At 40.4% G+C, this 12711-nt stretch overlaps 1 protein-coding gene across 1 annotated transcript in view; it reads left to right on the top strand.

Moving 5' to 3' along the window:
- LOC137281468 (xanthine dehydrogenase/oxidase-like) overlaps nucleotides 1-12369 on the top strand; it is a 42832-nt gene extending 30463 nt beyond the window's left edge. The window contains exons 25-36 of the mRNA XM_067812715.1: nucleotides 551-742; nucleotides 1781-1926; nucleotides 2461-2548; nucleotides 4695-4790; nucleotides 4989-5117; nucleotides 5754-5828; nucleotides 5990-6042; nucleotides 6418-6532; nucleotides 7653-7739; nucleotides 8475-8642; nucleotides 8844-9011; nucleotides 10935-12369. Coding sequence (XP_067668816.1) covers nucleotides 551-742; nucleotides 1781-1926; nucleotides 2461-2548; nucleotides 4695-4790; nucleotides 4989-5117; nucleotides 5754-5828; nucleotides 5990-6042; nucleotides 6418-6532; nucleotides 7653-7739; nucleotides 8475-8642; nucleotides 8844-9011; nucleotides 10935-10985 — 1368 coding nt within the window. The 3' untranslated portion in view covers nucleotides 10986-12369. The remainder of the gene's footprint in view (nucleotides 1-550; nucleotides 743-1780; nucleotides 1927-2460; nucleotides 2549-4694; nucleotides 4791-4988; nucleotides 5118-5753; nucleotides 5829-5989; nucleotides 6043-6417; nucleotides 6533-7652; nucleotides 7740-8474; nucleotides 8643-8843; nucleotides 9012-10934) is intronic.
- The last annotated feature ends 342 nt before the right edge of the window (nucleotides 12370-12711 follow it).

The following is a 12711-nucleotide window of genomic DNA, read 5'->3' as shown; positions in this document are numbered from 1 at the left end:
CACAATGAATAACACTGTCACACATCACTGTCCAGCTTTGACCCTGCATAATACACACGAGGTGGCAGTTTGCCTCTTTTAACAATATTTTCCTTATATCAGGAGTTGATGTGGGAGGGAAGCCCGAAGTAATGCCCTTAGCGTTTACGACCTTGGGGAAAGATATGAGAATGTATAACATGTGTATGTTGGAAAAAGAACCTCGAAATATAATCGTGTCAAAATGGGATTCGAACTTTGAGGCATATGTTCCTGGCGTGCACAGGTGACGAAAATCTGCACAGCAAAATTAGACTTCTTGATCACTCGTAATCGTATTGTCATAGTAAATCCGACTCTTTTGCCAAAATGACATCACACGTAGGCTTTGTCAGCGGGTGGGTAGAGTGGCCCAGTTTTTAAAGCGTTCGCTGGTCACGCCAGAGCTCCTGTACCATTCCCTACATGGTCACAGTGTATGAAGCCCATTTCTCTTGTTCCTGGAAGTCATATTTGAATATTGCTTAAAGTGTGCTCAAAACCTCACTCACTCATTCTTCTTGTCAACAAGGTTGTATCACGTGCCGTGCTGACAGTGGAAAACGCTTACAACGTCCCCAACGTCCGGGCCGTAGGGTACAAATGCAAGACCAATATCCCATCAGCCACTGCTTTCAGGGGATTCGGGAGTCCACAGGCCATGCTTGTCGGCGAGACATTGATGGGTGCCATCGCTGACACAGTCGGAAAAGCACAGCATGAGGTATATCAATATACTTCATTTAGTGACCTCCTAGAGTAGTCTGCTTGTCGTAAGAGGCGACTAGCGGGATCGGGTGGTCAGGCTCGCTGACTTGGCTGACATATGTCATCGGTTCCCAGTTGCTCGGATCGATGCTCATGTTGTTGATCACTGGACACGTCCAGACTCGATTATTTACTGACCGCTGCAATATAGCTGGAATATTGCTGAGTGTGGCTCACCCCTAAAGTAGCCACTGGTAGGACGACGGTCCTGGTTCTTTTATCCACGTTTCTTCAACCCATTCAGTTTTACCTAGGTCGGTTTCTATGAAAGATAAAATATTGGGGGAAACAATATGAACTGGTTACTGGAAGACATGTACCGGTTCGCCCATCCTGCCTAACTATAACAAGTGTCAGTCATACAATTCCACGATTAAATGCTCCAAATGCAATTCCTTGGTTAAGGACGAACATTTGACTATGCATGGGCATCTTGCCTTCCAAGCTGTGGAATCAGTGCAGGTGGTCAGGCCTGATAGCTGCAAATCATTCTACTCCCTAGGCAGTGTTCGCTGCTCTTGATATCAATCATTATTCCGTTTGACCCGAATCGATTGCTACCGACACCGTCGTACTGTAAATAGATAGGATGTGTTATGTGTTTCTCATCTCCAGTCCCGGTTATTTTTATTGCAAGCTTAATTTTTATACTTTTTATAAAATTCCAATAACTTAGTAATAGACTATGCATATTTGAATCATATGTCGCGTCTCAGTTGTTCGGAAATAAATACAAACACCAAAAGACGAAGCCCATGGCCAGTCTTTGTGTGAGTGTGTAGATTGCGTGTTTTTATCACAATCGGGTGTAAATTTCCACAGCGATGGGAACAGTTAAAACAAACAAATCTATCATTTTATGTCTGAATGACAAATCAGGGCGGGTAGGAGATGGAAAACGCAGAAAGTATACAGATGGTCAAATATTGTATGTGAGGCGTTGAACAAAAGAACAAAAATGGGTACATTTGATCCACGACATGTGTTCGTGTAGGTGCGTCATCTGAACCTGTACCATGAGGGGGATCTGACCTATTATGGGCAGGTGGTTGAGGATGCTAATATCAGGAAGCTGTGGGAAGAGTGCATGGTGCAGTCTCAGTACCTGAACAGGGAGAAGGAAGTGGAGGAATTCAACAGGTGAGTCAGAACTCTCTGAACAGGGCACCAGCAATCGTAGGTTCTCTCGGTTTCACTTTAATGGCTTTTCTAAGTCCACTGTGCTCGGAATGGATGTTTGAAACCAACGTCTCGGTGTGCCTACAGTCAGCAAGACTTCACTTCCCAAGGGAGGTGAAATTCATAATACAAAGTGCCGTTGAGGTAACATCCAATGAAAGAGGGGGGAAATACCAGCACCATGAGCAAGCACTAGTAGCATGCATATGTGCGCCTTAAATATTCTATGACAATTACAACAGTAATCTGAGGATGACCTCCACATCATGCTGACAGTAACCGATGGGGTAGCTTAATTCCATTCCCCACATGGGTACAATGTGTAAAGCCCAGTTCTGGTATCTGCCAACGTGATATTGCTGGAATATTGCTGAAAGCGGTGTAAAATCAAACTGGCTCACTCAAGCTGACAATCACTGATTTATCTTGAATACTGCTCAGTTGAGGAAATCGAGTTTTCAAATCAGGTTATGTAATTACACATTATGTTCTCAGGTGTCATCGATGGAAGAAGAGAGGCATTGCTTTTATCCCAACCAAATACTGCCTTTCCTATCCGAAGTCAGTAAATTTCTATAATCAGGTCTGTCACCATATATTGGCATTGTGTACAATTGCTTTTAGAAATTACTAGCTATCGACGCTAGATGCAATTAAAAGTCACTAGAGAACATCAGTTTTCTCAAGCTGGGATACGACTGAAACGGGTAATAAATGTAAGTTGGCTGAGTTGTATATAGCAAGGCAAAAAAATTAAATATTTCCTGGCCATTCGGGATAGACACATTTCAGGTCTTCAGGTCAGACAGAGAGTTTACGGGAGAACAGTTATTTCGCCACTGATATTAGGATCACTTTGGTAAACACTTAAATGGCATACATATTTTATACAGATTGTGTCAACATGAACGATTCCCAACTTTTGATACCCGTGAAGGTCCGGGGTAGAATAGGCCTTCAGTAACCCATGTTTGCCATAAATGGTGACTCTGCTTGATGTAAGAGGCGACTAGCAGGATCGGGTGGTCAGGCTCGCTGACTTGGTCACTGGATTGTCTGGTCGATACACGATTATTTACCGACCGTCACCATATTGCTGGAATATTGCGAAGTGCGGCGTAAAACTAAACTCACTCACCCAACTTCGGGAATTGTTTCTGTTTTCATAGGTTTGGTTCACGTCCGAATGCTCAGAGGTCGAAACGTTGGCGTAATGCCCAGCTTATATAACACAACACGATATATGAAACATAGGGAAGCGAAGCACACTAATAATAGTCTTATATCATGTAGCAATACATATCGCATGAAACACTGTTCAGTTTGTGAGTAAGTAAGACACGTAATGAATACATGACCGTGAAATACATTGCAAATGTGTGAAACACTATTTAGCGTGTGAAACACTACTCGACGTATGAAAACGCAGATAAGCTGTGAACAGAGTATGGAACACTTCACAAGTATGAAACATTTTGCAAAGTAGGAAACACGTCACAAATTATGGAACATATCGCGAAGAATGAAACACAACGCAAAGTATGAAACACTTCACAAAATATGAAACATTTCGCTGAGCATGAAGCACTCCACAAAGTATGAAACACTTCACAAAATATGAAACATTTCGCTGAGCATGAAGCACTCCACAAAGTATGAAACACTTCACAAAATATGAAACATTTCGCTGAGCATGAAGCACTCCACAAAGTATGAAACACTTCACAAAATATGAAACATTTCGCTGAGCATGAAGCACTCCACAAAATATGAAACATTTCGCTGAGCATGAAGCACTCCACAAAGTATGAAACATTGTATAGCGTATGAAAAACAGAGAACCGTTAACCTTACAGAGTTCGAAACATTACACAGATCTTGCAGTAATGCACAATGTATGACAAATACTGCTAGACACATATTAGATGATCCTGCGCACTAAACGCATTTGTGACAAGAGAGGCGGTACAACGAATTGGGCTAGTACACTTGGCTGCTACAGGTAGCTTGACGATTATGCACGTGCAATATATGCTAACCGTGACATGAAATCAACACCGCTGCTGATTAACACCCGTCTCGCTACTGTGTAACACCTGCCTCGCTACTGTTTTACACCTGTCTCAATACTGTTAAACAGATTTCGATATTTATCAGACAACCTGTCTCCCTCTTGTTTCAAGTGGATCGTTCTGTGGGGCTTTCCCAAGTATGCAAATTGGGGTCATTTGTCAGGTCGTGGATCATCTTATATGTGTTTACCAGTAGCATAATGTATCAAACATTACACCATGATCAATACAGAAGGCATGCGACTCTTCATCGATTAAACTCTCTGCAAATTGTGAAACACGCTGATTTCAAACCTACACAATATAAAACAGTATAAAGAGTGTGTTATGCAACATTTTACGGAGAATGAAATAGGAATATAACAACACCAAACGGCCCGAAACATTGCACACTTTAAAACTCTACACAACGTTTGATACATCGCACTAAATCCAAACAATAAATATTGCATAAAACACTGCACATCAAACATAACCAGAAAATGAAACACTACATGTATCCTAAACACTTAGGAAAACGAAACCCTGCACAAAATATGAAAGTACAATACACGATGTGACACACTAGCCACAGTATGAAGCATTATAAAAATTGTGCAAATGAGACGATATTTTCTACTTGGGATAGTTGATTCAGAAGAATATGTTTTGTTATAGGCATGTGCTCTGGTGACGGCCTATATGGACGGGTCGGTGCTGGTGTCCCACTGTGGGACAGAGATGGGACAAGGACTACACACAAAGATGATACAGGTTAATGTACATCTTAATCTAGATTGCAATACAGACAATTACATATATTATCACTGTTAAAGGCAAGAAATTTCTGGATTATTCTGGTCAACTTCATTATTGTAATAGACACGACATTTTGTGGTGTATTCTTACTCCTCCATGGACCTGATGACCGCATTCTATGATTGTGCCACTTTATTTGGTTGTGTGTTTCAGGTTGCCAGCCGGGCCCTTGGAATCTCTGCTTCCCAAGTGTACATCAACGACACGTGCACTGACAAAATCCACATGACATGTGCGACTGCAGCCAGTACGGGCTCGGACCTAAACGGTGGTGCCGTGCAGGTTGTACAGAGTCATCAATTAGAATATATACTTAGATTATGTGCATGTGCCAAGTGAATGAATAGTGTAAGTATCATATATACATCCACAAAGGATATATTATCATACAGAATGAAATAAAACCCACCATCGTTGTCAGGAACGTCTATGAGACGAGTATTGAATTAAACAATGAAACCAAAGTATACATGTACATGAAACAAGCAAAAGCAAACACGAAACAAGCAAAAGCAAGGATGAAACAAACAAAAGCAAGCGTGAAACAAGTTGAAGCACACATAAAACAAACCAAACAAAATATGAAACAAAAGCTTCGATACATAAAACAGACATGATCAAAAGGAGCATAAAACAAACACAAGCAAACATAAGACAAACAAAAGCAAAAGGAATATGAAACAAACAAAAGCAAACATGAGACAAAACAAAGCAAATATGATGAAAACAAAATTAGCTGTTACACCTTTCATCACATAATGTTCTTTCATGTTCCCGATACATCTAAACCGGAAACATTTATAGTCTGCACACAGACTACGTGGATATGTTTACGATGTTTTTAAGTTCAGTTAATTCAGAAACCTTACAAATGAAGCGTCAGTTAATCTGTTTCATAAAGGGTTTAATGTTCAACAGAACGCCTGTGAGATCCTGGCGAAGAGGCTGAACCCATACAGACAGGCCAGACCAAAAGGAACATTCGAGGACTGGGTGAGAATGTGTGAATATAAGCGGAATACTTGAGAATAACAGTGCGAATTATCAGTGCCGCATGCAGCATGGTGTTTGTTTGCAAGATCATATTCCACGAGTTCTTATATCAAGTCGTGTATTTTCTGTTTGTATTGACTTATCACAACATGGTTTCACAGGTCAAAGCTGCGTACTTGGACAGAGTTCACCTCTCAGCAGCGGGACATTATAGGTATCATCACTTCAGATAGTCCTTCAACATAAACAACAATTTCGTCTTACCGTTATAAATTGAAATCGTGAATTCGGTTTTAAAACAAGTAAGTCAACAGTAAAACCTTCCCAGACTGATTATTTAAGTATTTACTGAAAATAAATTCTAAATTTCAATAACAAAATTAAAGCAGTAATGATAAACCTTGTTATTTATTTATTTATTTGTTTGTTTGTTTGTTTACTTACTTACTATTGGTGGTCTGGTTCACCTAAATACTGCTGATTATATTTCATTACAAAGAAACTAGTTTGTATTCAAATTGGGCATGTCGATATGTTTTTTCCGATACCAGACTAATATAGGATATATTCTCTACATTTTATCGTTTAGAATTGAAGGGTTGGACCACGATCCAGTAACAAACAAAGGAAGAATGTTTAACTACTTCACGTGTGGCGTGGCCTGCTCGGAGGTCGAAATAGACTGTCTCACCGGCGATCATCAGGCGAGTTTGTATACTATCTCACATCATGTACGAATAAAGCAACGAAATTGAATCTCAGAGAGAAGAAAATACTTTAATAAATAATAAGCTTTTACTTGAAATAACAACTTCTTCACAACCATCTTCACAAACTAAGTCTATGTGAATCAAAACTTTCCATCCCACTACAAACAGGATGGTTCAGCAAATGCCGAAGTATCGAAGTCTTTTTATAGCGAATAACATCGTGATTATGAGTTGATTGTTCTTCGTAACAACTAAAGTGGAAGCCATGTACAGGTTCGCACATCCTGCCTCACTATAACAAATGTCAGTCATACAGTTTAACGGGTATTATCACGGGTAAAAATCTTTAAAAAATCTTTAAAAGTTTTGATTGAAGTTAATGCAGTCGAACCACGTTTATTCGGACGTTTTGGTTCCACTCGAAAATCGTCCGGATAGCGAGACGTGCGGTTAACTGGATCAAACAAGCAAAACGTGAAAGTTAAGTGAAAGCAAAAAACGTCATGTACGTATATCAATAAATCAACAGTCAATAGTAATAACAGTGATAATACATGCAAGGGGAATTCATTCAAAACCAGCATCTGTCCAATCCAGCAAGTTGTCAACACTGTCATAAAATCTCAGGCCCATCCGTGGTTTGTCTATTTATCATCAGCTGTATAATCCGGCGTATTGTCTTAACCGGATTATTTCTTATTTCTTCAGTCCCAATGACTGACGGTTTAAATAACGTTTACTGTTAATTGCGCTTGTGTAAAAGATGGACATTCAGATACGATTTTATGTAAACTATCTATCTATTGCATGTACAGAGGACACACGATTCATATAAAACATAAACCCATGAACACTCAAGTCGGAATTAGTCTTCAGTAAGCCAAGCATGTCGTTAGGAGCGACTAACAGGATCGGTTGGTTAGGCACTCTGACTCGGTTGACATCTCGTGTCAATTGCATCTCATCTCATGGTATTGATCACTGAAGTGACTGGTTAAAACTCGATTATTTACAGATCGCCATATAGCTGGACTAGTGCTTGAGTGTGGAATGGAAGAAAACATGAAAGAAACAAGCGTGTTTTATATAATATGGCTGTGATGTATTCTTTCAGGTGCTACAAACTGACATAGTCATGGATGTTGGGAAGAGCTTGAATCCTGCAATAGACATTGGACAAATCGAGGGCGCCTTTATGCAGGTTTGTTAATGCAAACCCTTGTCCCATCCCTTTTTAAAAACTTCATTCAAAACACGTCGTAATACTCTCTTACGTAATTGTGGGTGATAAGGATTAGGTTAGGGTTAGGGTTAGGGTTAGGGTTCAGGTAGGCTACGTTACCTTTACCCTAACGTCATCAGGAGAAGTTGTGGTGCTGTATTGTAAAGGTGCTCCGTCATGGATCGCTTTGTGTGTTTCAGTCAAGCTCCTACGAGTCATGTTCGCCATCTACGGGACATTTCCAACATTCGGGCGTCAGAAACAAAGCTTATGTCCAGTTTTTTTAATCTTTTGACCGAATTCCCATGTTTTCTAAGGTGGCAAACTGACTTGCATTTGCATGTGTTTCTGACGGGTCCTTTCGAAGGAACTCCATCTGTCATCACTAAACATTTCATAGTGATTGACATGTTATTCATATAATAGCACAATCGCCCTTTTTAGCAGCTTATTCCTATTGTTTACGTAATGCTGAAGCAGCATGAAAAACAATCGAGATTCACCACTTATTGCTATCAGCTGTATATCGAGGGAGGCGGTGCTGCCTCGCGGTCAAATCGCCCGCTCACCACGCCGAAAACACAGGTACGAAGTGTCAAGCCTATTTCTGGTGTCACCCACCGTGGTCCTGCTGGGATATTGCTAAAGCGTCGTAAAATCATACTCATCCTCTCACCCATTAACTTTAGTCCAGCTCATGCTTCATTGTTCCAGGGTTATGGCTTGTACTGCCTGGAACAACACAAGATGAATCCGTCAGGCTCTATTCTTACACGTGGCCCGGGAACGTACAAGATTCCTGGTTTTAGGAACATCCCTGTCAAGTTCAACGTGACGCTGCTTAAAGACAGTGGCAACCCCCGTGCTGTGTACTCCTCAAAGGTTAGATTCCTAAAGAATCTATGGTCTACTTTACGGGGATACAGCAAACCATAATACTGAGGACAAGTACATTGAATTAATCAACATAATGCTTTTGGTAACTACCCAGTGATGAATATCATGAGCACTAAAAGAAACTAATAAAGGAAACTGCCGACCGCAAGGAAATGACTGATTCCACAAACTGTTATTATGTCATAGGGTATAGGTGAGCCACCGCTGTTCCTGGCTTCATCGGTGTTCTTCGCCCTGAAGAACGCCATCAAGTCAGCAAGAAAGGACGAGGGGGTGACCGGGGACTTCCGGCTGGACAGTCCAGCCACGCCCGAGAAGATCAGGATGGCGTGTAAGGACAGATTTACTGAACAGGTGAGACGAGTTCTTGTAGACATCGTTCCGTGAAACGAGATACAACTAGACTTCATATACGTTTTAGTATAGTATTATCATGAAATACGGCTGTTGTAATTTGTTGTTTAATACCACAATCAGCAATATTCCCGCTGTATGACATTGGTCTTTAAATAATCACGCAACAGCCAGACAATCCAGTGATCAAAAGCATAGCATCGAACTAAGAGAGTGGGATGCGGTGACGTGTCAACCATGTAAGCGAGCTTGACCAAACAAGCCCGTTAGTCGCCCCCACAACAATGGATTGCTGATGATCCATTCTGACGCAGATCTTTACGGGTGTGCGTTAATACGGCAACCTATATGCATTCCCGTTAGTCGCCTCTCCCGTCAAGCATGCATGTATGTTGCTAAAGACCAGTTCTAACCCTGATCTTTACCGTTGTACGTTAATAAGGCATGTTGCATGTCTTTTGCCAACCGATACCGTTAGTCGCCTCTTACGACAAGCATGGCATACTGAAGACCCGTTCTAACCCGGATCTTCACGTTTGTATGTTAAAACGGCAAGCTGCCTGTCTTCTGCGATCAAACGATACCGACATACGTTTAATTCAACTGACTGGCATATGGTTGTTTGAATGTTAAGTGCTGATTCCTTGGTTACGTATGAAATCTATACATAAGAAAACTTGTGTAAAACCAAGCAGATATTTTGCACCGTAAACAAGTGTATTCTAAAACTGACTCGGGTCACAATTCACCACAAAACACCACTAAGTGATTTTGCGGCAGTACACCAGAATGGCCTTTACACATTGTACCCATGTGGAAAAATTGACCATTGGTCTTCGGCGTGACGAGCAAATAATTTAACCACAAGGTTGTCACACCGCCCCAAAGCACTACGAAGGTATTAACAGTGCAAAAGAGATTGGCAGTACACACACAGTGTCATGTGATATTGATTACAGCAATAGAGACAGTGATGATAATATTCATTTAACTGAAAGAATGGTCAACGCTTCATATTAGGCCAAGGCCGAGAATCTTAGGCCCCGTTTCACAACGCTTTCGTAGCGCTACGGCTGCCGGCTTTGTTTTATTTAACTCAAGGTGCATGGTATAAAGAAAGTGGCGTTTAAGGCAAGAACGCTTGGTCAGACAACGCCGAATATTCCTGATGGCCTAAAAACCTCCAGATCAGTCCAAACTCCCATTCTGAATATTGTATCCTTCACACCACAATCCGCAAAGGTTAAAGTGTTCGAAACCCAGGTGCGATTTCCACAAGAGCACAATGTGTGAAGCATATTTCTGGCGTCCCCATGCTGATAGAATATTGCTCTGCTAAAGTTGGCGTAAAACTCGTGTCACTCACTCAATAGTTCCTACTCGTCTTGCTACTGCAACCACGATTATCACTGCTATTGGAACCACGACTGCTACAATATATTTACTACATCTGTTACTACTGCAACCACACTGCTGCTGCTACTACTGCTGCTGCTGTTACTACACATACCACCACCACCACTACTACTACTACCACTACCACTACCACTACCACTACCACTACCACTACCACTACCACTACTACCATAGAGCTACATGTTAAATACACCCCAAGGAGTTGAGGCTGGTAACGCTATAGGCCGCTGAGATTCACATTCAGTGAACGACTGAAATAGACCAACACCTGTTTGTTACATGGACATGTGCTCTATATAACTCTCTATGATACTTCTACTATTGCTACTGCTACTGCTACTGCTACTACTACTACTACTGCTGCTGCTGCTACTACTGCTACTGCTGCCAGTACTACTACTGATGATGATGATGATGATGATGATGATGATGATGATGATGATGATGATGATGATGATGACTGAATGATGATCTTATCAAATTATCTCGTCTTTTTGTGATATTCAGTTCCCGGCTGCAGAAAAGGGAAGTTACAAGCCGTGGTTCGTCGAATTGTAAATGAAAGAAGGCCGTCCTTTTCATCTACGAGAGTTGCTGTGTCGATATCTTCTGACACAAACCCAGAGACAGATTTACAATAAAAACGGAAGAAAACGTCACCAATATCCCCAAACTCTCTTAAATGTCACAAATGTATGTCCAATACCTCATTATACCAACAAACGTCAAAGTTGGTGGGTAAATCTGATTATAATTGACTGATCGTGTTGTTAACTTAAAGCAGGCAGATATTTTCGTTTATGATAATGTTACACATTATTCTATATAGATTTCCAAGTTGTTATAATACAGTTACATGGTGTGCAGGTAAGATGCCATTACATTAATCTAGTCATAGACATGCATATAAATTAAATGCATTAAATTAAATTGATATTAATGTATAGATAATGTGACACGCAGATTAATACATTTTAGAGTCGTCTAAGAACAATGGAGAGAAGGCTCCATTTGTGATTGAAATGATAAGTTTTATTTATTTTTTGCTGACATATGATTTTTCCACAAAAAATATTTCTTTCATAGTTTATATCTGTAAAGTTAAATATGGAAGCATATTTGTAATGCTGCATATGTGAATATGTCTCTTCGCAGCAATTATGCTGTGATTTAGTATTTCATTTTCATGTGTAGTACCAATCCAAACCAGGTTTTTGGATAATATCAATGCATGAGGTAGAATTATTTATTGTTTAGTCAGATTTGCAGTTATGTAGATTCCCAAGGTGAAAACCACAAGTTTACCTGGACATTGTTGCGTAGAGAACTAATGTAGAACCAATCAATAATCACGACATATCAATGACTATTGACAAGTATCAATGCACAAATGATCTGGTGTATTATTAGGTGGACCCTATGAGACAATGGGTACCCGGTGGGATAACTCACGTGACTATAACCTTCTAGCGCGTTAGAGGCATCTTGGGTTATCCGAGGTTATAATAATCAGATTGTGATTACATCGTCCTGTGAGCAGCAAGTCAGATGTATACTAAACGCTGTGTAAACGAATTATTAATTATTAATATTATAACTCCTTTGTTTGTTTGTATGTTATTTAAAGCCGCACACACAATTAACCTGGTCGGAAAGTAATTGAGTCTGGACCAGACAATCCAGTGATCAATATCATGAGCATTGACCTACTCAGTTGGGATGCGAATCCCAATATATTCCATCGGGCGCAATAGGGACAACTCCGGAAACATTATACCAACATCATTAGTGATGACACCAAATGTGCCAAAACCTTGGAATGAACAAAGAAGCCTAACCATGCTGAATATGACGACCAATTACTTCGAAAGACCTCAAACGAATATGTTCAAATACAAAATATGCGAATTTTGTAAGTTTGTAATAAATGATGAAACGCCAAGTTTTGTTGTTGTATATGGAAAAATACATTTTGCACCTTGCGGGAACGTTCAAAATGTCATGGTGTACGATCCAGGATTACATAAATAGAAATGTGTTTGACATGTCACATACCGAATGACAACTGTAAATGTAAAGAAATCAGAGCAGAATGGATTTTGTCAGTAATGCTAGTTTGTTATATCCTCTGAAATGTCAAACGGACTCAGTAAGACAAATCAGAGTCTGACATATTGTCTCGGTGCTAATCCGTGTGGCAATAAACTGTTATAAACATCAGATGAGGGATCTACAAACCCACTCATTCAATCCGCCTCGACAAACACCCCCAGGCTGTGAACGT

Source organism: Haliotis asinina, chromosome 1, assembly GCF_037392515.1.
Source record: "Haliotis asinina isolate JCU_RB_2024 chromosome 1, JCU_Hal_asi_v2, whole genome shotgun sequence".
Lineage (NCBI taxonomy): Eukaryota > Metazoa > Mollusca > Gastropoda > Lepetellida > Haliotidae > Haliotis > Haliotis asinina.
The sequence above is the reverse complement of the archived record's forward strand: the minus strand, read 5'-3'. Positions and strand labels throughout refer to the sequence as shown.